Source organism: Hippichthys cyanospilos, chromosome 7 (assembly GCF_059441005.1).
Source record: "Hippichthys cyanospilos isolate Australia breed blue-spotted pipefish chromosome 7, RoL_Hcya_1.0, whole genome shotgun sequence".
NCBI classification, from domain to species: Eukaryota; Metazoa; Chordata; class Actinopteri; order Syngnathiformes; family Syngnathidae; genus Hippichthys; species Hippichthys cyanospilos.
The window spans coordinates 5,467,941-5,493,672 of NC_142375.1; the positions used below are offsets into that span (position 1 = coordinate 5,467,941).

Here is a 25,732-nt window from a genome sequence, read left to right on the forward strand (position 1 = left end):
AAATTTTTTGTCTTTCCTAGAGGGGCCTTGCAAAATCTAATTGAGAAGCACTATTACCTGACAACTGTTCTTTGTGACCACACAACCTAGAGATATGGTTGCACCTGGAATTCATACCGCTGTTCCCATTGCTGATGAAATTTCAATCAATAGTGAGATTTATAACACTCTCTTGGGCATACCATTGGATTTTATGTTATATTGACTTTTGCAGAGACTGCAATATTCACTCGTGAGACTGTCAAGCCGGATTGGCAGTATGCTTTGAAAGCCCACAGGCTTAATTCAATCAAATATATAGACAGCTGCTAAATGGTACATTACATTCCAAAGAAAAATATTGCCAGAGCAAGCCTGTCCCATAAGGAGGCCAAACTCAATGAAGGGTTAATTATCAGATAGGCATGAATGGTTCTGCAAATCAATCAGAACAGTAATGATCACCCGGTGACAGGGAATCCGTCACTAGATGGATGTGGGTTGGCCATACTCTGCCCTATTTTTCATTAAATGCATCAAATCCAGTAAGTGTTTAACCATTGTACAGTACAAATCAATATTTTGTGCAAGGCAAAAATCATTTGTTGCCAAAGGTATCAGAAGCTGAATAGCTGTTGCTCCTCTCAGTGATTTACAGTGAACATTGTAATGATGTGGAGTAGATGTGGGCTGGACCCAGCAGAGCTTTTGGATTGTGCAGTGTATCACAGTGAAAGAGGTCACTGAGGATTTGGAGCCTAAATACTGTCAGACATCCATCCTACATAACATAGTAAAGCAAACTAAAGAACCACAGCAGCTGCACAGGGAACAAACCTGCCACGATTAGTAACACCAGGAAAGACAATAAAAAAAAAAGGGAAACATGAAATAAACTTTACAATGGGAACAAGTATGTCTGTTTTGATGGATTTGATGACTACTGTATTTCGAGAGTTCTTTGTTATTATGTTCCCTCATTTTCAACCGCCATATGGGGAGGGGGGGGTCGATTTTAACCAATAATTCAAAACACAGGGACTCTGATGCATTATAAAAAGGAAAAGACAACTTTCAGCCCTTAGACGTATGCCTGAACATGGATGTTGGCACGTCAGAGGAGAAACAGCGAAAGGCAACCTTCAACGCTCTGATCTCACAACATTCATCACTTAGGTGATGAACATCCCAATTAATATGATCAGCAAAACATCTCCGAAGACCTCCATTTCAAACAAATTGGACGGGTCAGAAGATGACGACCCATGGAAGGATAACAAGGATGTTTGCACAATTGATGAGTAGATTGGAGGGAACATCCGAGTGATGAATGAGAAAAGCTGTTAGCGTGTCAGAAAGTGATGATGACTTTTAGAGCTTTTTTGACAAATTCATATTCAGCTGTGTCAAAAAATAAAAAATACAATTTCTAATCATTTTATTGTTGCAACATTAGTTTCAGCATTTGCATCTATGCGCACACTGCCTCGCACTTGTCTTGTTTTCGCCCCCCACCCTCACCCTCCATAACCGCAACAATATGTTATTCGATGTACAATAAAGAAATGCACGTAAAAGTTCTGTAGTTTTGTCATTTTAATAACACACACCATTTATAAGCACGTTTTTTGTAAAATGTACCCAAATTGAAGTAAAAAAAAAAAGGGTTTGACTAAAAAGCAAGGTCAACTTGCAGCACTTTGACGCTATATTTATCTCAACACCGAGCAAGTTCTCATGCTTATTTTGTCAGTAATTCGCTGACCGGAATGATTTCATTATTATCCTTTTTTTTAAAGTGAGTTATTAATGTTAAGCGCTGTAATATAGTGCTGCTATATAAATAAAAGACCATATTTACCAGTGGTCAAAAAGTGCAAGGCTAAGCTGGCTGCTGCAGGACACAAAGGGATTATATCAAACCCGAGGGTTGAACACATTTACCCACGTAACATGTACCTAACACAAAAGCAAACATGCAGAGTTGTTGTTGAGCTAACTACTGCTAAGTACTGTCATTCAGACACAATGGACTCCCTCATTTACCAATTAACCCCAAGACATATCTATACGTCCTTATAGAGTCCAGACAATACATTTCAGGTATTTAAAATATGTACATACAGTGTTATTTTTTTAGCTGGCACTGAATAAGGACACAATAACAAAAACAATAGACACAGCAATTCTGAAAATGAAAAATTGAAAATCAACATTGGAACAGGAGGAAAAGCTTGCATTTCATTTGTTTTATTGCACAAATCAAATGAACAAAACCTGCGATTGTCTGGTAGCCAGCTCAGGATGTACCTCACCGACTGCCCGAATAGCTCTTTTCTATTCAAACTTTTTGCGTGAGAGCGCGACACCTAGACAGATGTGTTAAAATCTCACGCTCAATGCGTAAGATTTGACAGCTCTGGTATTATTGTACCTCCTCTCAGCACGTGGAAAACCATTTCATTGTTCGATTGTTGACTGTAAGTCACCAGCATATATAGATGAACAAAGACACGATATCATCATCATTTTCAGACTAATTCGGTGCAGATGAATAAATTGCCACTCTGCCATTGATGATGTCTCATGAAACAGCATGTTCCATGTCACACTGGTTGAGAATCAATCTGCTAGACCACCACAAATTCAAGACACTTCAGTTTATGGCGAGTGAGTGAGCTTTGCTACAAAGGCGATAAGGACAATGTATGACTGCATGCACTGTAAGCATTCATTGAATTACTGTAGAGAAAGCATAACGTGATGTAATAGTTCATCAATGGTTGATAGATGCTCAGCTGGCTGCGTTTAAAAAGACTAAACAGCAGTTGTTCACCGGAGTCAAAGTTGTGCCACCATAGAAGATCATAACGCTGTCGACACAGTGAAAAGCAGGACCGGATGCAGCTGAGAGAAACATTATTCTCTGTCTTGAGTAGAATAATTGGTAGCATCCGGGCACAAAGGCATCTATTTTTATGCCCAGCGCAAGACTGGTGTGAGGCACCGGCTAATTCTGTGCATGGGCAGACCCTCGCAAACGGGTTCAGTGTTGTCTGTTTAAAAAAAGTGTGTTTTGCACAGATGTGGGTGATTCACTGCTAACTGAAAAAAGCTCCCGTCATTCCGTGTGCAAGAGCTGATACTCATTGGCATGGCGAAATAAGAGTGCGTCATGTTTCCGGGGCATCTTGGTGAGGGATGAAGAAAGCTGGAGCCAAAAATGCAGAGGAGCTTGGAGCTGAGGTGCTCAAAACGAAGATTTATTGCCACGCAGGGAACAGGCAAAACATAAACAACGCAGAATCCAAAAAGTAACAAACACAACTTGAAACTGACATCAAACTCAGAGAGAAAAAGGCAATAGGGAGCTAAAGGACTTGTCGGGGCAAAGAACATACAACTACCTGATGTTGACAATGACCCAGCAACTAGTTCAATGAAAACTGAGGACTTAAGTAGACTTCAAACTTAACGGTGAGACATGAAACTTCAGATGCTCGGAGAGAACCCACGTAGGCACGGGGAGAACATGCAAACCCCACAAAGAATGGCTGGAGCGAGGTGGGTTTGAAATCGGGTAACACGGATTCAAAATGTGTTTGGCTTGATAATTGTTAGCAATATAGACATATTGCAAATGTTGCTTGCGGCAATTTTGCTACTTTGGCGCTTAAAGGGCTGAAAAACATCAACTAAAGACAACAACAACAAAGATAATAAATGCTGTGTTCAATGATTTGATATGTGCAATGATTCATATGTTTCCATGCACACTTTTTTAACATTTATGAATTCAATTCGATGAGATCCACCACACATATACACGAAGCTCAGAATCGATCTGCTCATGCCCTGTAATAATTCAGCCAACTAATGTTCAGGTGTGTCAGGTGCACTGAAAGGAAACGCCATCCGTATGCCAGAAGGCTTAACATGGTGCAGTTAGATTAACGAAATTCCCATACAAGCAACTTGAGGCTTGCATCTGATATATATAGAACCACCTATCGAGCTACCTACCTGCTATTTTTTCCGGTACCTATATGAATTTGTCGAATCTAAGGCAGTGGTTCTCAAAGTGGAGTCCGTGGCCTGACTGTCTGTGGAATAATTTGGCTGTTTTGTAACTGATTTAGTTCATGTTTTAACATAAACAGTTACAGATTTGTGCCTGGTTTGGCTTGGTCTTTGTTTTTTGTTTTGTTTGGCCGCTGTTGTGTGTGAGTTGTGTTTTCTTCTTTGGAATGTTGTCATTTATGCTATAATGCCCCAAATTAGTCATTTGTTGGTCCAACTCATGACTGTAGATAACATGCTCGCTCAAGTGAGTTTTTTTTTTTAATTTTTTTATCTTCAGCATGTTATATACAGTTACCTTGTATGTGTTTCGCTTGTTAGCGTTTTTGTTTGTGCTAGGTATTTCCTTTTTCTGATATTTTAGCATATAGCAGATCGATAATCATACTCATTTGCTTCTAATGAACATTTTATATTGAAAGGAATATCATTTGTAATTCAGTTATATGATTGATTTAATCCACGCAATTTGTTAGTAAGATATATCATTTTTGAAGGTGGGGTTTACCTGATTTATGTTTGGTGTATCTACTTTTCTTTCCAGTTTTACAATACAAATGAGGGAGAGCTGTATTACTGACACAACTAAATTAAAGAAGAGTTACACTCATTTATTGTTTGTTGTCTGTCTACCTAGATAGAGGCCAAGGAATGACCGATCTGCTCGGTTATGAATTAAAAAAAGACCTCTATTTGTTTTCATTTCATTTTATTTTTATTTTGAATTGTCAAAGTATTCATGACTCTTCAATAAAGCAATCACTTCAACCAGTTTCATATATTGGTAAAAATGTGTTTTAGAATGCGTTTTATTTATAATTGCTTGCTAACGAGGCAATGAAGCCAGCAAAGCTATAGTGGCATTTTATTTCATAATGCTGTTTTTGGCTAAATAATTGGCAGCAAGCATTTGGGGGAAATTGACCTGGTTTGTTATAAGGAGACCTCCAATTGCAATTTTATTTTTTTAAAAAGGGCACTTGTGTTTGGCTTGAATGATTATTTGGTTGGTTTTGATTCTGCAATCATTAGCCATGGGAGTCCTTGGGAAATTTGCTCTCTAAAAAGGGCTCCCTGACTCCAGAATTTTCTAAAGTGAGACTGAAATGTGTAATAAGGACATGTTTTTGCCTGTGGTTCAGGAGATAAAATCCACAAGTAGGTAAATCAAGAAAATGAAGCAAGAAGTGAGAAGTCTTTCGGGGTGTAGCAGAAGCAGATGGTTGGCGGGAAATCTACTTCCTATGCATTCATGTTTATCCAGGTGCTAAGAGAGAGGACAAAGCAGAGCAGGCGGGACTTTTATCATTCTTTCTACCCGGGGTGCTTAATACATGCATAGCCAACGCGGTCTGTTCAAAAAGTCATTATATAGTCCTATTCATGATTTGGAAGACAGAAGCCAAGGCTGAGGTGGAGCAGCTCAAAAAAAGATGAATTCAGTCATGAGATGGTTAACATTCATTATGCTATAAACTACAATTTTTGGTCAGTGCAGACAAGAAGAAACTATATATAAATTGTGGAAAGAAAAATCAAGTTTACTAAGCCACAGACCTTTATTAGTAACTGCATTTCCTTGAAGATATCTCAAAATAAATGTTGAAATGTGTCATAGTAACCCAAGATTATCAAATTAATTGAATGCATTCTTTAAAACTGCTTTTATTATGAAAGGAACCTCAGTTAGCTTGTATGCATTGAACAAAACAAGGAGGCTCTCCCTATGCCAGTATTGTATATTTGCAGTGTAATAAATACATTTTGTAAGATGGCGCCACATGAAAAAGCTAACATATTTAAGATTAGATGAAAATATAAACATCTGTGAAAATCTATATTTGGAAAATATTGCAGGCTTGAAGTTAGTTGGTTTTCCATTTCGCCGCAAACTGACAAGAGTAATAATTCTGCTGCTTTTTCTTCACATCCTTAGCCTCAATAAAATATAAATCTCTCATTAAAATCTTTTTTCCAAAATCCTTACCAGCGACATGTGGAATGAAGCACTCTGGAATTAAGTAACGTGACCATTTGTAACCCGCATAATTGATCGGGACTTTTTGCCAAAAGTTTAACTGGATGCAATGTTAAGATATCTCAACATGACTTTTCCTTCTTGCTTTTGTGCTGAACCTGCAAGATGATATATTCTTCCCTCAACTTATTGTTTTAAGCGCTTCCATCTATGATATGTGATCAGGCTACTGTGCCCCAAAACTAATCTTTTCTCACAGCAGTCAAGCTAGCCTACCTATTAAAAACCCAAGTGGGTAATATGAGCCATGTGGTGTTGTCATTTCATTCTGTTATTTCAACAAGCAGCTGTTGAGTGTTCTATCTCAGCTTGAGCCCTAAAATCAAGAGTCCTGGATCCCCCTCACCTAACACAGCCCTACATGTTATCGGGTCAAGCTCATTTTGTGAAGTTACAATTTGCCAAGTGACCAGGACACAAGATTTGCAAATAAATGCACTCAAAAATAAAGAAATTATCCATCCATTTTCTATAGCCGCATATCCTCACTGGGCTCGCTGGCTTGCTGTTGCCTATCCCAGTGGGCAGTAGGAGAGGAGTACCTTCAACTGGTTGGCAGCCAATTTCAGGATGAATGAATTCATTAAAAAAACATGATGTCATTTTCACTCCCTGAAAAGACTCAATGAAAAGACTGGTCAATAACAGAGCTGGGCAAAACAGTCACCAGTACCTAGCTCTGTTGTTGACAACGTCTTCTTCCAAAGACTCGAGTCCCATCGTCCACGGTGAGGAGCCGTTCAAAGGACTTGATTTGTTTGCGAACGTCACATCAGTATTGTTTAGTCGTTCCTTCCTCTTAAATGTTGCATGTCAGAAGACTGCTTCTACAATGGTAGAACCCTTATAAAAAAAAAAAAAATCACGCAATTCATCTATTATTACATTGTCATTGTCGTGTTAGATTAAAGCTATTGTTAACAAACAATTGTAGCTCTGTCTGTCCTCATCATAATAAACATTGTGGCCTCATCCTTTGTTGTGGTCCTTGAGATGCTGATTGAAAAAGACAGACCAGCTGGTCAGAAACACACCATAAGAACTGGAACATCCTTCATCTCACACAGCCACACATACAGCCACACACACACAATCACACACATTCCTTCTTAGGCACATCTTTCATAGCAGTGACTTGCCCGGATTCCTTTTTAAAAAAAAAAAAAACACCACATGTCCTGAACAGAATAAGCAGTATTTTGAGACCATGCTTTAACCCTTTCACTACCTTTTTTTCTGAGAAAAATAAAAAATGACATATATTAATTGATTAAAAGTTTAGGATACTTGGAAAATAATTCAACAAATTCCTACTTCCATAGATTAGGTTACAGGCCCTGGGGCTTTCTTATCCCATCAGTATATAATAATAATAATAATAATAATAATAATAATAATAATAATAATAATGTGCCAGGGAAGTGAAAATGATCACCAAACACCTACAATACATAGTCATCAGTGTAATCCATAGTAATGCACATATATAGCACATATTATGAATACATTTCCGCAGTATTACAGTAGATAGCTAAATGAGGAGAAATTGTACAACGTAAGCTACTTTGTTGACGGTGGGCCCTGCACTGGCTTGTTGTGTATGGAAAAGTTGCTAAAAGTCACTAGAATCTGTCGAAAATGTATACCCACTGCCATTTTTTTAAAACACTCTGGGACACGTTGTCCCAACGAAAGTGAAAGGGTTAAAGTGAATTACATGAGCAGGCTTTTGATTTGGAGCAAATTTGTTATTTTGTTTCTCTATTTTGTTTTAAGCCGCATGTTATTGGGCAAGACTTGTGGCCTCACTTGCATGTTCACGCGAAACATGGGGGGGAACTGGGAGCCAGTACAATACAGTGAGCAAGGCACCTATAAGAGAGCTCGAGTCAGTATTGCAGTGCAACGAGAGAAGCTGATGTTTAGTGTTCATGAGCGCGCTGGTGTCAACTGCAACTGCTGCCATTTCTGCAATTGAGCAACATTACAAGATTAATAACATTGCATATTTTAGTTGTATCTTACAATTTGTTTCATGGAAAAACTCTAGAATGAGAATTAATAAAACACTATAAAGGACTGTATATTCTGTATAATATGGTCTAGTGGTATATGATATGGTCTAGTAGTTTCGTCAGCACACTGAGTATGCACATTCTTGTTCAGGCTGCAAAAGTCCAACTCAGTCATACCCTTCATGAGGAAGAGGGCTAACGAAAATGAATCAATGCATAGTTATCACGATACCATTATTCTGACTTGGATGCTAGACGTGGCTGCTTAAAATACCTCGATGCTAACACTGATAGCGATACCATGCCGAAAAAAAAAAAAAACTCCTGGTCGCCGGCCATACATGCAAATAATTCCAGATAAAACTAGGTGTGTCTGGAAGTTCTTTTGTTCCACGAGCCTAAATACAGTGATCCCTCGCTACTTTGTGTCTAATCTTAGTGCATTGTGGAAGCTATATTGCGGAGAGATACACTGTGAAAGTTCACTACATACCAGACAGAGAAGTTAACTAAATGCACTTGCCACGGGCTCTCCGTAGACGTCAAACTACTGCAGTACACACATTTTCTTAAAACTTAAATTATTAAATCTTATACAGTAACTGTACTGTTGTCCCTTCCCGTTCCCATCCCTTTGACTGTTGTCTCATGGAGAGCCACGGTCACAGATGTCTAGTTAGAGGGATGCCTCTAGTTGACCAAACATGATAACAATCAGTCGACACTTAAATCTCCATTTTATTACAGAAGAAATCGAGGCAATAGATTAAACCTTATGCAGTAACTGTACTTTTTTCCCTTCCCGTTCCGATCCTTCTATCTAAAATCTCCCGGAGAGCCACAGTTATATTAGTGGCGCCCAGAAGTCTTATTCGCTGACCAAACATGATAACAATCAGAGTTTACACTTGAAATTCCAATATATTGCAAAAGTAGTAAGAGAATTACTATGCTCTCGTGCAGCGCTGCTCTTTTCAACTGTTCCTTGGCGTCTACCTGTGTCTGTGAGTTTCATGAAGGAGACAGACAACTCCTACAAGACATGTGATTGGCTCTCGTTGTGACCATCAATCAATGAGGGAAGGAGTAGATACAACTCCAGGGCAAGAATAGATTACAGTTTAAATATGTAAAGCATAAATACTTTCACAAAAAAAATCAGGTACCTTCATATATGACACTGCTTTCACTAATTCCGAGAGGTTGGAGGGGTGGGGGGTTCCGGTCCCCTTTAAACTCGAGAAAACAAGAGATTACTGTGACGTGTGACATGCAATTTGTACATTTTTTATAAATTTTTTCACATTGTAATCGTACTTAATACATAGATATGATACATTTTGGAAAAGTATATGTCTAAAATTATATATTTTTTTATTTTGGGTTACACAGTGCTATATTATCGGATAGTTTTGCATTGTTACATGTAATCTTTCATAGCTATTTGAATAGGATGTCATGCCACCCTGGTAAGAAATTGCTGAAAAAAGCTGCATACACGCTCAAAGTAAGTTAGCCTTGCATAAAGTGGAGGCATCCACTAAACCACTTGTGTCAGCATTTGTGAACCAGCAATTCTTACCTCCATTTCATGACCCCCATTTCTCTGGTAATACTCTGTTTGGATGACAGAGGCCTGCAGTGACCTCTACAAGTAACTTGCCCCTGATATGTTCTGACAAGTCGGCTACATCAATGTGCTAACAAAGCGAAACAATGGTTGAAGCCATTCATATCGAAGCGTTTTAGTGTTAGCGGAGTTCCCTTGACATACAGCATTTCTAGTACATACAGTATTATACACATGCCTTCTGGATTCAACCAAGGAAATCAAAAGGAGCGTTGTAAAAGATCACCTATCCTGAAATGCAAAATGCAGTCTAACTTTGCGTATGGCTGGAGTTTGCTTTCTTTTGATATTTTCATCGACAGGCACAATTAGCCTTTACAGCGTTGTGGAAGTAAACACAGCTGACTTGATTCCCAGCCAATGAAAGCGTCTCTCCTCATTCCCTCTAAATTCTGCGCAGCGGCGGTACAGTGTGGAAAGGCTCGCTGGAGTCTGTGCAGGAGATGAGCAAACACAAAGTGTTTATAATGTAGTGCTAGGAGATCTATGTGTGCAGAAGCAAGGTTGGCTTGTGCAAAGCATGCACTTGGAGACCACCTTTGGAGAGCGCCTTCAACCCTCAATTGTACGCCTGTGTGTGACAATACGCCCCCGCCGCACACAGATACACACACTCGCACCAGTTGCGCTGGAGTCAGAGGAGTGTGTTGACACGTATTTTCGTGGAATGGTATGGAGGACTGAAAATGCCAAAATTCAATAAATAAATGTACCGTTCGATAATTGAATAATTGTCATTAAATCATACAATGTTTCATTAATTAATTAAAAGTGACGTTAATTTAATAAATGATTCATTAATTAAATAAAACATTTAATTAATTATTTTGATTTAATTAATGGCACCTTTAATTAATTAATGAAACATTTATTTAATTTATGGCACTTTTTATTAATGACGCACTGTTGTGGCCTTTCATGCATTTAGTTTTTCTGTCACCCACGATCATCAAAGTTTCATGGGCGGGTCCTAACACCTGATTGTTACCCAAGAAGAATATTTTTTTATTGCTTGGTAAAAAATAATATAAAAAAGTAATCACTAAATAACACATTTTAACTGAATGAGGAATGACCATATTTTTATTTTTTTGACGTTGAATATTTATTTATTTTGAAAAATGTGCTTGTACAGGAGTAAACTTGTCACTTGCAACAGTGCTTGCGTCCTCCAGGACTACAAACGTGATGTTTTTTTTTTTTTTTTTGATAAAACAAAAAAACCTTCTCTCTTGCATTTCCTGGTCAAGAGCCAATAACAGAAACAATGCAAGTTTGAATGCAGACTCATTGACTGCCTGTAGTGGAAGCGCATCCCAGAATGCTCTTATCAGCAAGCAATTCCTATATGTTAAACATAAAGAACACAAAAAAATAACAATTCATTCTAAACTTTACTTTTAACTTTTGGTCGGCAAGATTGTATACAGTATTAGTTTTGGTTTTTGAAACCAGGAATAAAAAAGGGAGCAACTACAAATAAATCTCTGGTTAAGTCACCTGTGTTATAATGGCAAATGACTAGTAGTGAATAGAATCAAACCAGTTTATTCACTCAACTAAACATGTTTCTCCACTGCTTGATGGTGCTGTAAAGTGACTATTGTCACATTGACTGCAGGCCAAGTGCAGTTTATACTATAAAAAAATGCAGCAATATTGCAGACGATCTTGCAACTCAGTGAGTACATTTGAAACATTTACATTAACCAAAAAGGGGTGATGGACTTATGATGGACGTCTGACGTAATGTCTATTCCGATTATAACGACGGAAGAAAATTGCTATTTCGACATTTCTATTTCACCTCATTTTTAGCATTCGTTGGTCCGTCGGCAAATTGGCCGTCCATCGGCGATGGACTGACAGTCTGTCAGTGCTTACGACCCGCCCACCTCTGCGCATTATGTATTTCCTAGTCCCTAACCCTAACCATACTATTACAAAAGAATAACCCTGATCCTAACCTCAACCAAAATCCAATTCAACTCAAAAAGCAAGTCTTGACCCTCAAAAAAAGTCCAAGAGGTCAGCACAAATACAAAAAAAAAACCTACCTTGTCAATAACCAAGGACATGCAATCACACACACGTACACATATTGTCTGTTGTTGCAAAAGCTGTGATCATCTACTAAATAATGTAACTGTACGTATAACCAAATAGCTCAAGGCTTGGCAACACGTAGAATTGCAGACGAAGCACATAGTGTTTTCTGTTTATGGTTGCTCTTCACAGAGGTTTCCTCACTGAGCTTTTTATGTTCCCACATAGAGAGACTGTGTGAGGCCTCTCCCTTCCGTGAGGTGAGAGTTGCCTGAAGCGCTTTTCAAAACCGCTTCATATTCACTCTCACTTTCCTGACAAAAATTACATTTATACTGTCCACAATAGTTATTGGCACCATTGCTGCAACGGCTTTCTTTAGCTTCTAATACATTGTTTCTTTTTTAGTAATAGTGGACCACAAAAAAACTGTGGAAAAGTCTAACCATCAATTGACGTGTCTCTGTGGAAAAATCCACAGTAAGCAATAATTATTTTATATCAAATCATGTTCCACAACTTTTAACACCTCTGATATTATGCAGTACTTTGTAAAACTCTTTTTCTCTAAATCATATAATGACCCAAGTCCTCTCCTCTTTAATTGAGGTCTGGGGTCTGGCGTGGCCATGAAAGGAGCTTAGTTTCATGTCTGATGTGCTCATGGACACTTTGAATGATGAGGGATTGAACTCACAGCCTCTCATTTGGGAGACAAGTACTCGACCAATGAGCCATGTTACCAATGATTGTGGAAACAGTAAGAAATAATTGAATAAATCTTGAGTCTGAGACTGGAAAAGTCATTTCATTCCTTATGTGTGTGTGTGTGTGTGTGTGTGTGGGGGGGGGGGGGGGGGGGCAAAATAGATGCACTGAAGTTTATTGACATGATCAAGAGATGATTATCCTAATTTACCGCCGAATTTCTCCAAAATCCTGGAAATTCTTCCCTCTTTCGGACTTTAACTTAAAAAAATTAATAAGAACGCAAATGCTTCTCTGTGCCACAATTCTGGTACAATAAATCAGTGGTCCCCAACCACCAGTCCACGGATCAACTGGTACCGGGCCTTGTGAGCCGCACCTGAAATAATGTTTTGAAACTAATTTAGTTTAACAATTCATTCATTTGTGTTTTGTTTGGCTTGATCATTTTGTTTTGGTGCCGCCTCTGGCCGCGGTTGATATTACATTTTGTAGTGAGAACGATGGTGTGGTTTTGAAAGCAGTCAGTGATGCACACTTTGTTTTGTCTCTGTGAAATCTGGCCCAAGACTGTCTGTAAATTGTACTTTCTTTGTAAGAATGTTGATGATAATATGGCCAAAATGTGTTTGTTGTTTGAGCCAACAACTTGTGACTGTGCATAACATGCTAGCTAATATTAGTTCTTATCTTCATCATGTTATATAGCGCAGCTCTTTTTGCGTTTAGCTCATTCACATTTTTGTTTGTGTCAGGTATTTCCCTTGAAATTAATAGCTTTTGTAATTCAACTTTATAATTGACATAATGTAATTCGCGTAAAATTTTGTACATTTTGAGATCCGCAGTAAAAATTTCAAGCGTTGACCGGTCCATGGTGATAAAAAGATTGGATACCACTGCAATAATTGATCTGTAGGTGTTCTGCAACACGTGACCGCACTGTAGTGGCCCTTAGTACCCTTCACCATACCGCCCAAAAAATAAATAAATAAAAAAAAATACTGGCTCACTGGTATAAAAACAATTTTCTGATGAATGTTAGTGGACTAATACAAATTCCAGTTTCTGAATGTCACATGACCAAACTCAGAAAATGTTCGCTTATAGGGGTTGTTACCTGAGCAACCGTTTGACTCAGTTCTGTTTTACTTACAGCACCTTCATAGAGATCTTTAATTGGGTGAAAGACAGTGAGAAGGAAGTTGTGTTGAACTCAGCACAATACCCATCTAACGCTTGAATTAACACTCCTCTGAAGGTTTGGCGTCACTTCTTTTTTTTCCTCTCAAAGAGATATGTTTGGGATTGTTGGATAATGCTGAAGGTCCACGCTTTTTTCAAACTCATCATAGTTGTACATGCAAATCAAATTAGAGTCAAACATCCTTGCGAGATGACAATGACATGCCTCAGCTCTGATTTCTTTCCGTTTACACAGATTTTGCTCAACCATGATGTCAAAGCAATAGTTTTCTATTTTCTCCGTTTCTCTTCTCAGGGTGGAGAAACATTGCGCAGCATATCAGTACCAGGGACATGCTGACTCTCCAGCTGCAGCCCTGGCCCTGTGGGTAAGACGGGAAGGTCAGAGGGCCTCTGGCCTTCCACCCACTACAGTACACTGAATGCAGTATTAACAGGCTTGTACCAAACGCACGGACCAGTGGCGTGGCCTTGTGCAGTCTCCGTGATGTACACCCAGTCAGCGCTATCCCTCAAGGAACAATCTCCAGGAAGTACGCTTGACTTGGCTGTAAATGTGGATGGCGCATGCCCTTGTACAAAGTGCCACTCACATTATTTGTGACAACTGTGTAGCCCACGTCACTCTAGAAAGGGATGGTGAAGCTATTTCTGAACCAGGATTGTCTGTCCTGGGGTAATACTACACTGTGGATGTTTTGACTGCAGCCTATTAGAAGCCGTCTGAAGATACGATGACTTTGGTCAGTATTCTGCCATGTCCGTGTCTTTCCCCCAAGGTCAAGGTGAGCTTTACTTCAACCATCATATACATTGCAAGATTTTAGAATCCCGACAAAATAGATTGTAACAATGTGTAAAAGTTAAAATAAAAGAACAAAGTTTGTGAAATGAAGGCCTCTAACAATACCAATGTGTAATAACCCTTTGCATTTATGGTACTCACTAAAAATAACTTAAAGAAACACTGGGACACTTTTCAGCTCACATAAAATATGTTCACAACTCTTCTGATTAATTTCCATTTACAGCTAGTTAAATGGTACATTTGTCATGGGGTAGGGGGTCTCTATCACGTTTACTGACACTAAGCAACTTTGCAGAAGGATGGTAAAAAAAAACCTAACGTCACTCCCCCCTTTCTCCATTGGTTACAAAGATTGCGGTAAATTTGAACGTCTACAAGTCCTGACAGAAGCTACAAATCAGAAACAAAAAGAGTTAGCTTAGGGTTAACTACATCTGACTGCATTGTCCTTGTCAAATAAAGCTCGATCCATCCATTCATTTATTTTCTCCTTCATTCATCCTTTACACAACCACTGGAAACAGAAATGTTAAGCGGTCCAACTGCAGGCCACTGCATTGACAGGATTTCATGATGCTGGCCGACGGGAACTCAAGTCTTGTTCAGGCAAAACATTACCACTTTGGCTGTATGGCGCCGCTATAATCAACAGAAACGGAAAGTTACTGAGTGTTGCTCTTATGCTTTAATTTTGACTGATGTTGATATAAATTTGAATAATTATTGTATGAATATTTCATCCAGCTTTGATATTTACAGTAAAAAAACAAAGACACAAATATGGACAAACCTTACCATATGTATGGCATTTCATTAATTGCATAGAATTCATATACTAGTAGAAATTAACAAAAATGAAGCAGGAATCAGAGAACAATTTTACATTAGGGACTTCTAAATTTTGGGTTTAACTAGTGTGTGTGATTTGATATTCCAAATCGTTCTAAAGATCACAGTCAATGTTAATACAGTATGTCTCAAATGCTCCGGACACCAGGCGGAAAAAGTATTATGCCAAAATTAAGTTACCAGACCGAGGACCTAGTGTACCTTGGACATCTTATGGGACCAATGAGGCTAGGGCAGGGGTGTCTAACTCATATTTATCGGGGGCCGCATTGTAGTTATAATTTTTGTCAGAGGGCCTGTATAATTGTGAAATCAAATCAATTTTAGGTGTGTTTGTCACACTTCTAACTAGTTTTGAAATAAGAGCTCGGTAAAAACTGTTCAAAAGACATATTGGGAACAAAAAATGCTTGTTATAGTTACCCCGAAATTTTAAATTTTGAGGACAACTTGCAAATTTAGTATTTTAACCAGAAATTTGAAGTTTGCCCAGAATTTCGCGGGCCACATAAATTGATGTGGCGGGCCGGATCTGGTCCCCGGGCCCTGAGTTTGACACCTGTGGGCTAGGGTGTTCTGCCTTAAATAAATGTGTTCCCTCAAGGTCACATAGGCAACAAAGCTACATCCTGCATGCCTAAATATAGAATGCATGTTGTGGTCCAAAACGGCCTTGATGACTCCTGACAAACTTCTGGCCATGGCAACGACAGCGGTAAAATCAGGATGATGTGTAAATGTGCATAGACATTTGTGTTTTGTTTGATTGAAACATTAAAGACACAGATTCCTGTTTTGAATAAGCCTGGGAAGGCTGCATCAGTTGCCTTGGTAACTCAGCACTCTCATTTTTCATTTGTGTGGCAGGAGACTCACCTGAACAGCAAATTAATGTCATTATATATTTTATTTTTATTCAATGACAACATTTCAAAAGAAGGGAGTGGAGCAAGGCCATAAAAATGGAGATCTATCAGAAGTACGCTCAGTCATTTGTTTTCTTTGCAGCTTATTGTAAGGAAGATAGAGCATCTTACAGCTAGTGTCGTCATTGCACAATACAAAGTTCCCTTACTACTTCTTGCTTTTTGTTTTTTCATTCAACAAAAAAACCTATACTGTGGGGAGACCTGTTGTGAAGGTCCAAGCTGTTGACTGTTGACCGCAGTATCTCCCATAGCTATCTCCGAGTGAATCTCACATGCGAGTGATAACACGCGACCGAAGGAGTATGGTGAGGACAAAATAGAGCTTTGGCAAGATATCACAAATGCTGTTGTAATAAACTGAAATTTTGAGTGTAACTTCTGATTCCCTGTTTTCCTGTTTGGTCAGATATCCACTCTAGGGCAACATTTGAGAGGAATTACTCCAAGGGCAACTCCAGCCTTCGGTGTTCCCCGACTTTGGCCAAGGGATGGAAACGGGAAGGGATAACAATGCAGTTACTTTATGAAGTTAAATCATTAAAGATTTAAGTAATTACGTGAAAATCCTTGTCTCAAATATGTAAAGTATTTGGGGGGGTGGAAGGAGGGTGGGCGGGGGATCCTACTTTGCGGATTTCATGAAACACGGTGGGTTTTCGGACACCGTTAACTGTGAAAAACAAGGGAACTTACTCTAGCTCTTCCTCTGCAGATACACATCTACTGTAATTCAAAGGATTCACCCGTGTCCTCTGAGAGTGCGCACTTTCCATTAAGCAGTTTAAATAATCCACTTAAGTTAATGGGAGGGATCTGCACAACCAAAAAAGTGCACCGCTGCATAACTATTCTGACTCAAGCAAAAAGAAGACTGTATGAATTCAGCCATTCAAGTTGAGAGAGACATCTGAGGTTTAGGTATGAATAAGATGGATGCTGTTGGAAAGTTGGAAATATTAAATGCAATACATGTTGTACTACATGTAGAATGTGTTAATGACCATGGCGATACTGCTCATGGACAATATATGACAGTTTTCAAGCAAGTCTGATTCACAGGTCTTTTTTTCCATTATACGTTAAAAATTACATTTAAGAGAAAAAGAAGAGCAAAAGAATAGTAGAAATAAGAGTAGTGGGCGTGTCATATCAGTGATTTGAAAGGTATAATAATTTTCATTTTGTGAGAAAAAAGTTAACAGCCATTCATTGATGCAGATTTTGCACATGGGAATATGCAGATACAATAAATAAAATCAAAGCTTTCCTGCAACATTTAGTTCTTGGATCGAAGCCTTTTGTCAACTACAAGTCCCACAACACATAGTTAGAACTTTGCATTGTAGGAGGCCAGGCTGAGCCACTCAACGAAGTCATCAAAAAGCTTGCAAATGCATTGTAATGCAATGTGGTTTTTGGTGTCCCAACACAAAAGAATTCTACTGCACCCTGTTCGTGAGTTGCCATTGAAAGGATTCATTCAAAAATCAGGGGAAATGCACAATAAAACATTGGGTTTTCTATATGTTCTATATTTTCTATATGTCCACAATTTTTTAATGGTAGTAAATGAGCCAGACATGGGTTAAATTTGACATGGCAGCCTATTGAAAGTTGACTTTTTTTTTTTTTTTTTGGTGTGTGTGTGCGTGTGTTTGTGTGTGCTTTTCCTTCTGATACCACCCATAAAAAACATCTAAAAGCCCAAGTGGGGTCAAAATTCCAGACGTTAAAAAGGGATTAATGTGTGGATGTAACGTGTGAAGGCATGATTAAAGAAACTCAAAATCCAATATATATTGTTCCACCCTGAAGGTAGTGTGTAGAGAACTATGTAGAAAACATATAATTACTGGTATCAGTAAATTAAATAAATAAATAAACTGAGTAAATTAAGTCACCCGACCCCCCTCCAAGACAGTCTTTTGAGTCTACCCTTCACCCATGTGCAGTATTTTGTTTTATTCCACTCCGTTCTTGTAGTATTTTAGCCAAGGGATGTCATACAAAGTTGATGTTGCACAATCTGGGTGAAATTTCAGCTCTTTAGTGTCCATCCATTCATTTTCTATAGCCGCTTATCCCCACAGGGGTTGCAGGCGCCTATCTCAGCTGGCTTCGGGCAGTCGGCGGGGGACACCCTGAACTGGTTCAGGGCACACAGAGACAAACGACCAATCACGCGCCCGATCACACCTAAGGACAATCTAGTATGTCCTGCCATGCATGTTTTTGGGGAGTGGGAGGAAGCCGTAGTGCCTGAAGAGAACCCACGCGGGCTTGGGGAGAACATGCAAACTCCGCACAGGAAGGCCGGAGCCAGGTGGATTTGAACCGGGACCTTTGAACTGTGAGGCGGACGTGCTATTCACTGCGCCACCGAGGCACCCCCTCTTTAGTGTCATTTTTCAATTTTTTCCCTTTTGATATGAAATGCTTGTGATGTAGAGATCAAAGTATTGAACAAAATACCGCACAAGGGTTAAAGGGTCAAAAAGTAGTATTTAGCTAAATTTCTTGAGAAACTGATTTACCAATGCAGCAAAGGTAAGATTCCATCATTTATACTCATATATTTAATGGGAGGCTTAAAATACAATGATCTAGACCCTGTAAACGTCTTTAATAAATAAAACGCACTTCAAATTTGAGAGCAGCAAATTTAAATTGCCCCTCCCTGCACCCTAATTGTTCAGCCTGGCAACCCCTGAAGGTGAAAGAGCACTTTATTTGTTTCCGTCTCACACTTTTTTGCCCCAGAACATATTTGCAAGGATAAGAATTTGTTAATCCAGAGGTGTGATGAATGGCACTACTGTGCATTTGTACAAGTGTTCCTGTATGAGTGGGATTGTGGGCAGGCCGGGTCCCAAGTCACAACTCAACTCAGCACAAAGAGAGGCTCAGTTCTGCTACTGTCACACATAAGGAATTCATATTTTCATGTGCGAAATACCAGTTCAGGAAAATGGATAGGCAAATAAGTAAGGTTGCGTTTTATAAGTTTCCGACAAAGCCGAATGTGCACTCTGACTCATGCTGTATACAGTAGAGACTTCAACCCATAGTGTGTGTGTGTGCGTGTGCGTGTGCGTGTGTAGGTGTGCGTATGTGTGTGTGTGTGTGTGAGAATGCGTTAAAAGTACAATGCATTAAATGTCATTTGAAACTGTATCCAGGCAACTCATCACAGACAGGCTCATCATGTTATTTCTGATCTTTTTGGATATTTAAAAGTCTTGGGGCCCGGACTGCTTAGCACGTGCACCTCAGAGTGCAGAGGTCATGGCTTCGCTACGGGCTCCGGTCTTCCTGTGTGGAGTTCGCATGATCTCTCCCTGTCTGCATGGGTTTTCCTGGTTCTCAGATCTCCTCCTGAATTCCCAAGAAAAATGCATGGTATCCAGGGATGGCAAAATCAGGCCACCTCATCTGGCAATGCGGAGGAGCCACTCTACTTCGACTCCCTCCCAGATGCCTGAGCTTTCACCCTATTTTTAAGGTCGCGCCCGTACAACCTGTAGAGGAAACTTGTTTCACCCACCTGGGTCTGGTATCTTGTTTGTTTGGTTGCGACCCACAGCTCATAACCAGAGGTGAGGATAACACCGTAGATGGACAAATAAATATATATAAATATATATATATATATATATATATATATATATATATATATATATATATATATATATATATATATATTAGTGGAATATATATTATTAGAGGAGCGGCTTTTCATGTTTTGAAAATGTCATTTTCAGACGTTACTGTATATACTGTAGCGAATATTGCGCCGAAGTTCGAGTAGGTAAAAAAATATTTGTCGAATCCAATTTGCAATTGCTGTCAGAATAATTAAATTTATCTTTTACTAAAAAAGCTGGATAGGAACCCTTTCAGGCTCGAATTAAGTTTGTTTTTTTCTTCAAACTTCTAAAAAAAAAAAAAGCCCCAAACTATATTAATGTGGAATGCCTAGGGGACTCTCATATTATTGTTACAAATTTGCAACGCCTGCCTGGAGAGGGCTAAAAATATGAAGCTAGACAACACTGAGATATAGTCATTTTAAATTCATGACGGGGATCTTGTTTTTTCATACTTAACCATTTATTTTTATTGATGTCAAAATATTACATATCCTATTACAGTATATCAAGAGGATTTCGCTTTTTTTTATTTTTTAATATGATAGCATGTGGCCCAACGGACCGCAATAAACTGATGTTTAATTCATTTGAACCTTTCTTTGAAACTCTTGAGATTTGAGTTTAAATACCCCTGCATTAATACAACTTAGAGACATTTAAAAAAAAGAACATTTGTTCATTTATTTATTTATTTGTTCATCGTTTAATTTATTGATCACATTTTATTTTGGGAGCGATGAGTGCATACGCCACACACTCGCGTCCGCAGTGCTGTATGTATATGCTTCAATTGTCTTCACTTCTTTCCAAACTGGGCTGCGCTTCGGCAAGTACAACTAAGCGGCCGTGTGCGGTGAACAATCGCCAGCGAAATGACAAGAGCCAGCCTGCCGAGCAAAGCCTCTCTCCTGGCAAAGCTCGGGCTTCGCGCCCGGTCATCATGGTAACAAATGCTGGAATCACGATTGGCTCAGCGGGATCGGAGGCGGGTTGGTGGCTGCCTCGCTTGAATGAGACAGGCCCGATAACATGAGCTGTTCTTCACAAGACAAACGAAAGCGTGTGTGAGGCTTGACATACTGAAATTGGTGATCCTTCGGGTAATTTGACCAAGGTGAGGACAAGTGGCTAAGAAAATGGATGGATGGATGGATGGATGGATGGATGGATGGAATTTATTAAGTTGAGGGGTTAGATGGTCTTTCTCAGCTGAAAGGGAGGACTATGTATTTGTCACTCAATCTCAGGGTACTTACAGGGCTTTATTTGCACAAATGGCACATGTTGATGATGGGGCATTCTGGCATAGCAAGGGTGTGTCCCTGAAGATGTGCCAGGCAAAATGATCATTTAGAGGCAGAAAGTCTAAAATTATGCCTGAAAGGGATACCAAAGATAGGAAATCCGTGGGCAAATTGGCCCGTCGCTGACCTAATGGCCACCTTCGGCGAGCTTGTCCACACTTTTGACAAGCGCTTTATGGTGCGATGCCTCGTAAATATACAGCGTGAGGAGGGTCGTCTTTACTGACTCCGATCCATGGATGTAAACCGGCTTCAGTTGGTGTTTGTCTGTGTGTGTGTGTGTGTGTGTGTGTGTGTGTGTTTTTACAGGCTTTGTGTGATAAGAACACAGCAGGATGCGTAATAGATGGTTCGGTTTGCCTGGCTCTGCAGACCCTGTTCAAATAGCGACACGGGTGGTCAAACACAACTTGCATAAAATTCTCAGTTTGATTTTAAAGTTGAATGCTTCGATTTGGTTTGAGTCAGTGGTTTAAGAAGGTATGCAATCACTTTTTGTGGTTTTACCTGAACAAACATTTGAATTATCTAATCAGTACTGTAATGATGACTATGATGTACTGTGGTTTTGTTGCAGGGAATTTTGAATGCTTTAGTTTGGCGATCAGAAAATATTAGACAAAAAGCACCAAACATTCTTGAAGCAAATACAGTATCACAAAAAAATGTTTTGAGGCTATGCAGATGGTGATTTATTGCTTCTGTAAATCTATTGCAGCATGGCTGATTTGATTGCTCTTACATCTGTTTGACAATGTTAGGTTTTTGTTTAACCCCTGGGGTAAACTTTGACCCAACTCGGGCTTTTAGGCTTTTATGATGTGTAACATCAAAGGAAACGCATATAAAAAAAAAACAAAACAGCAGGCTAAAATATTGCATAGATTTTCAAAACATGTCAACTTTCAACATGCTGTCCTTTGTGAAGGTCAACATGTACACCCTGCAGATGTCAAATTTAGCCCATGTCAGGCACAGTTACTGCCATTAAAAATTGTAAATATTGTCAATTTTGGACATATTGGAAACCCAATGATTTATTGTGCATTTTCACCCATTGTTTGAATGAATCCTTTCAATGGCGACTCAATGGCAACAGGGTGCAATAAAAAACAAATTGTGTTGGAACCCCAAAAACACTGGCTAGCGCCAGTGGACAACTTATGTCATTTGCAAGCTTTTCAGTGACTTTGTTGATTGGCTAAGGCTGACTCCCATAATGCAAAGTTCTTATTTTGCATTGTACTTGTTACTTGTAGTTGACAAAAGGCTTCAATCCAGGAACTAAAGGTTGCAGGAAATGTTCTCTTTTGCTGCAGGGAAGCGTTGTATTTCATGCAATGCATAACATTATATCTGCTGATTCCCGTCTGTGAAATCTGCTGCATTGAATAGTTGTTAGCAGGTTTTTTTTCCTCACAAAAGAGATTTGGAATGTATATATATATATATATATATATATATATATATATATATATATATATATATATATATATATATATATATATATATATATATATATATATATATATATATATATAAATATATATATTTAAGAGAGTATCAAGCAGTAAAGATGTATCTTTTGCAAAAATATAGAGCATTAAGTGGTCAGTAAAAAAAAAACTCTCCAGGAAAAGACCAACAGTACCAATAGCCTATGTCGTTATTTCTCATGCACCAATGCACTTCCATAATGCCTTAAACAAGTCATTTCCACCAAGTTGAATGTTTCAAACATGTTTGCGAACAGGCAACGGCACAGCAAGAGCACAATAATCGCTAAGGCTGCATCAACGCCAACCAAATTTGGTTGGCTCCTTCAACCATTATGCGTAATCAAGCAGAACAGTCTTTTCCGGCGCTCACGTCTTGCACACAAAATCTCACGAAGCACACACATGCGCAAGGCTGCTTCAGCCACCGCGTGTCAACTTCCTTCCTCTTAACAGTCATGCTGCTTCAACCATCAGTTTCGCTCATTCACGCACTCGAACAGTGAGATTCTTGCGCCATGCACGCGCGACTCCAGTTCACCCCTTGTTTGCGGCTTAAAAATCGTTTGCCGTTTTATTTATCAAGTGCCCTCTGCAAAGCACGCAACCTGCGACTTGTTGGAAAGAAAAATAAACAGGAGGGGGGGAAAGGCAGCGGCGAGGATGGCGAGAGTTGCAGAAGCAGCATCAACAGGTGCGCCCCCAAAAAAGAAGAGAAACTTACACAAAGGCGTGGTAGATAAAGGCCCAGGCTCTCGGTCTCTCCAGCACGTTGTACAGGTAGTTTTGGAGTCGCCGGTAGCGCACATTCCTGCGGCCGCTTTGCGCGCTGTAGATGAGCGGCTTGCCGAGCAAGCTGAGCCGGGCTCCTCGCTTCCCCCGAAGGCTGTCGCAAGCGGCGTTGGGGGCCGACAGCAAACCGTCCCCGGCGCTGTTCATCACCTTGCGCCCGGATTCCGCATCTTTCACGCCGTAGCCTTCGGCGCGGCGGGGGGCCGGCGAGGTCCTCATCCAGAGCCCGGTGGCGCCTTCATCTGCGTTGTGTTTCCGTGGCATGGCATCACCGAAGCGGGCTTCCGAATGCGCCAAGGTTGGACGGTGTCCGCCGATGGAGACTTTGCGACTGGCGATAGGGCGAGCAGCCCGCGTTTGCCGTCACGCTCCGAGCGCCCTCCTCTCACAGCTGACGCGCGTCCCTTGAGCAAAGTGAAGAAAAGAAGCCACTTGGCTGCGGGAAGCAGCGAGGCGCCTTTGCGTGATTGTTGCGCTCTCAACTGCTGTTTTGTGAGCAACAGCTGCGCGTCTACACCCGACTTTAATCTTCTAACTAAGCGGAAAAAAATGTTTATGTTTAAATGCATATGCGAGCCAGCGCGTGCTTGCATCAAACGTGCTTCTCGTGTTTTTTTTTTCCTTCAAAAGCTCCAGATTACATGAGGTTTTTCCTTTTACTTTTTCCCCTTGCAATATCAGGTATCATAGGTCTTAATGAAATTTCCACTTGCTTGCCTGGAAAAGTAACCACCGAGGAAGACTTTCTGAACATCTGCATAAACCATCATGGATGATGGTATGAGGTTAAGTTTGAGTGAAAAACATCTCGAAACGTTCATTAATTTCATTCCATTGTAGTATATGATTGCATGCTTTTTAATCCCTTCTATTAACTTCACGTTTCTGAACCCTACATGCATTTTCACCGTAATATTTAGACAATTTCCTGACATTTTATTTTTTTTATTTATGTTTAATAGGTTGGTCAATGGGTGGCTCGGTGGTGTAGTGGTTAGCGCGTCCACCTCAGTTGTGTGGAGTTTGCATGCTCTCCCCGAGCTCAGTTTCCTCCCACACTCCAAAAACATGCATTGGAGATGTATTGGACATACGAAATTGTCCTTGGATATAATTGGATGCGTGAATGGTTGTCTGTCTCTGTGTGTCCTGCAATTGGCTGGGATAGGCACCAGCAAGCCTGCGAGCCTTAGGAGGATGAGCGAACTAGAAAATTGATGGAGGGATGAATTGATGGAAGGTTGGTCAATGAGAAGAACTGAAAATAAATAAAAACATACAAACAAAATAACCGACTTTTTCATGTGGTTATTCGCACTAATGACCCTTAAAAAAACATGTGTTGGAGGCTATATAGTAGCATTATACAGCTCAAACATTAGAAGGAATCAGCAGTGGTCGTTATGTTTTTATACCAAAATAGTGTCAGTAAATGTTTGTTGAAATAATCGCCCTATAGACATATTTTTCTGTTAAAACAGAATGGGGTCAATGTGCAGGCAGTCAGAAACACATCATTTTAAAGTACTACCCTTTTTGGTTCACAACATTAGAAGAAGCAATTTGACCATAAATAGGCAATTATAAATGTTTGACTCAAGACAAAGTTATCCATACAAATAGTCCTACTAAAATGATAGGGTTAAAAGCACAATTATCCGACATTTAAACGAGAAGTTCAATGAAAATGGGTGGGGTGTTTTAGCGATTGTGAAGTGAAAGTATTTTTTCTTTAAACGGATGAAACGTCTCGGTCTTCCACAGCTGTCTGACTTCCCCTCACATGGATGCACGTGCGGTCAGGGTTGTACGTGGCTTTTTTTTCCCTCCCCAAATTGTTCAACAGATAATCATAAGGACATGAAATGAATGGTGTTGTATTTGAACGATGTGTATCCAACATCAAACTAAAGACAGATATTAATGACATCTGACAAGGTTCCTATCGCGATTCTAATCTGTGTAGTTTTGAGAGCATGTTTTGTACAGTCAAGACACGGTGCGTTTGAGTTCTAACAGCGCCATCTCTTGGAAGCCGCATCACACTCCACGAATGCGTCTGAAGAGTCTCAAAGGCCACTTCGAACCGCCTCAAATATAAAATTGACGCTTAATTTTGGTGTCTCTTTACTTTTTTGACAAGAATAAAAACAAAGCCGCATTCAATATGTTTTCAGTCATTTTTTACGATGCTCCCTCTCA

The 25,732-nt window shown here is 39.6% G+C and overlaps 1 protein-coding gene across 2 annotated transcripts in view; it reads right to left on the reverse strand.

The window, feature by feature from the left end:
• Positions 1–23,993, reverse strand: part of LOC148420771 (potassium voltage-gated channel subfamily KQT member 5-like) — an 84,536-nt gene extending 60,543 nt beyond the window's left edge. For both annotated transcript variants that reach the window (XM_088420566.1, XM_088420565.1), the window contains exon 1: positions 23,463–23,993. In XM_088420566.1, the coding sequence (XP_088276692.1) occupies positions 23,463–23,794 (332 nt within the window). In that variant the 5' untranslated portion in view covers positions 23,795–23,993. The remainder of the gene's footprint in view (positions 1–23,462) is intronic.
• Between the last annotated feature and the right edge of the window lie 1,739 nt (positions 23,994–25,732).